The sequence below is a fragment of the Dendroctonus ponderosae genome, unplaced genomic scaffold (genome assembly GCF_020466585.1).
Source record: "Dendroctonus ponderosae isolate FM_Combo_2020 unplaced genomic scaffold, Dpon_F_20191213v2 Dpon_F_20191213_7, whole genome shotgun sequence".
NCBI classification, from domain to species: domain Eukaryota; kingdom Metazoa; phylum Arthropoda; class Insecta; order Coleoptera; family Curculionidae; genus Dendroctonus; species Dendroctonus ponderosae.
The window spans coordinates 1,131,487-1,134,114 of NW_026018916.1; the positions used below are offsets into that span (position 1 = coordinate 1,131,487).

At 44.4% G+C, this 2,628-nt stretch overlaps 1 protein-coding gene across 1 annotated transcript in view; it reads left to right on the forward strand.

Annotated features, from left to right (window-relative positions):
• LOC109543976 (uncharacterized transmembrane protein DDB_G0289901) overlaps window positions 1-2,496 on the forward strand; it is a 17,306-nt gene extending 14,810 nt beyond the window's left edge. Inside the window, exon 7 of the mRNA XM_048668423.1 lies at window positions 2,355-2,496. Within this exon, the coding sequence (XP_048524380.1) occupies window positions 2,355-2,410 (56 nt within the window). The 3' untranslated portion in view covers window positions 2,411-2,496. The remainder of the gene's footprint in view (window positions 1-2,354) is intronic.
• The last annotated feature ends 132 nt before the right edge of the window (window positions 2,497-2,628 follow it).

Sequence of the window (2,628 nt, forward strand, 5' to 3'; positions counted from 1 at the left end):
CTGGAAAGGCCCCGGTGTCTTTTTATTAGTTCATTGCATTCCTTGTCTCTTTCCGATCAAAATGATGTAGCAGTCGAGGTATTTTCAGGTTAGGGTTTCATTGGCGCTGCATGAAAAGACACCGGGGCGCTTCTAGTTCCCAAATAATCAAAAATTTCTGCCTTTTTTGAACGGATTTTGAGCGGACGATATCTTTCTTATTATGGACTCAGTTATCTTTTCATTAGCTCGTTGCATATTCCAAATACGAATGTGCCACTAATAAGGTTTGTGCCTGCCCTTATTAGTGCTTATTCTTCATGCTTGGCACAATTTGACTGGACGAGTTGTCAAACATATTAATTGAGCACTTTTAAAATAAAACATATATAAAACACTTTTCAACAATTTATTCAACATCGGCAAAAATTTCTAGATGGGCAAACAGTAGCACATTTCCTAGTTCCATAACATGGCTGTGCAAGGGAAATAGTGCCAGGTACTACCTGGGTTACAGCCTGCCATTATTAGCGAACAGGCACTAAACATGTTCAATTTCCGCCTCCCACTAAATGACTGAATATCAGCGCTTTATTGATCGCCCAAAATGGAGCACTAACTGCAATATCAAAGAGCTCGCGTTGAAAACTAATTGACAATTTCCATCAGCAGCTAATCAGCGATATTCCTTAATGAAATCGAAAGTTGAATTATGCAAAATCGTGTTTTTTTTCGCCTTTTATTCGCGCACAGCTAATTACTTTAATGAACGCCCCCTGGAAGAGCTAAAGACGCCCGACTCGCTCGGGTTTCCCAAAAATACCAACTGCTGACAAGACAAAATGTTTGCCATTTATCTAATTAATCCCTCATTTATGTTTCAAGACAAACCTCACGGGACCCACGCAGGAATCCTCATTCTGCGAAAAATACCTGCAACGCACGACAAATACCATTCTGCCTACTCTCACGTCGATGAATCGGTCGTTCCCTCCTTCAAGCCCATTCCTCCTGCTGGTCCCACTTTTGGAACAGTCGTTGGCAAGTTCTTTAGCGCCGCCACTTCTCTGAGTCCTTCTGAGCCAACCGCTTTTAACGACGTGGATATTCATCCTTATCACATCTACCGAGCGGAGGACAGTCATGTGGGTCTCAACCCTCCAGGTCCTCCTCATTTCGAGGAGCCCCGATATACTCATGGGGCTGCCGCCATTGAAGGAGGCGAGTTGAAGGCTCAGTCGCCTCTAGTCACCAGCTACGGTACTCCAGTGGGCTTCCAGGAGGTCAACCATCAGTTAGCTTCAGAAGGATCTTCGATCAGTGAGGAGAAGGTTAAGCTCACCAAGGGAGAGATTTTGGATCATGCTCAAGGCCCAGCCGCTCTGGCTTCTTCAGAAGTTCAGCTCCCAGACAACGCCCCTGATAGTCTGAAGGCGTTGCAAAAATCCGTTGGCCTCAGTGGGCCCACTTTGGGACCTCCATTTAATTCCGATTTTCTGCCCAACGCAAAACGGCCTTCAGCTCTTCAATTTCATGGGGCTTTGCCCAGTAGAAATTCCCGGTTTAAAAAGACCACGTCTTCCCAAGAACTTGCTGATCCCCTAGCGAACTTTTTGCCTAAAGAGGACGCCAGTGCGTTCTCCTCCCAAGAGTCCATGGAAGATCTGGCCAGCAGGGAGCGCTACATGAAGTTTATCGAGAACTTTCCCTACTATAAGCCCCATACTCCTTCTTCGACTTTCAAGTCGCAAAGCTCCAAGGATTATCTGACCGAAAGGCTCAGACTGATGAGAGTTCAGAACGAGCAGAGGCACCGACGGCCCAATTTCAGCGTTATGAAGTCCTTTTCGTATGAAATCACTCCCGAAGGAGCCAAAAGACTGCCCTGAGTGAGTAGACTGACTAGACGTAACTAACATAGCGACTGTATAGTGACTAACATACTGAAGTAGAAAAGGGCACTGGGAGGAAGGAACTTACATTGGATCGAGTTTTTTGGGTTTTTAGTATAAAATTCATTAGAACGGCGGCCTGAAAGCGCGAAAAACTCACCAGTTTCTCTCAATTTGTTTGTTTCTGGTTTAGCCCATTATGGGACAGTTTGTTTCTGATGTTTCCAAGCTTGAGTGGCTCCCATTTCTGAAGCAGCTCGCGTTTGGGAAACCTGAGGAACAAATTCTGTTCCACTACGAATTGAAGCCGCGAAAAACTCTCCAGTTCGGAGGGTTTTTTGTAGAAGTTTTGGGCAAAAAACGCCAGGGAAACGCGAAGGCCTGAAAGCCCCCAAAACTCAACACTTTCAAGCAGTGACCGTGATTTTTTCAGCAGTTTACAGGAGTTTTTACGTTACTTAAATTTTAAAATGATTTTTTTAGAGTCGCTCCTTGCTCAAGACCTCCATCAGCACGAAAGCAGCGATCCATATTTCTAAGTTGGTTTTGGTTGTCTGAACTGGACTGTGCGTAAACGAATCACTTCATAGACTTAGTCATAGGCCTCATCAAGATCACGATAGTCATCCAGTCACTAGAATAAGTAGTTTAATTTGTTAATTTATTGTTTAATGGAAATGGGGCCGCTTTGCGGACCGATTGCTGCAACCTGTATAATTGTTTTTTACAAACTTCTTTTTGGGTATTTCGCCTCAAA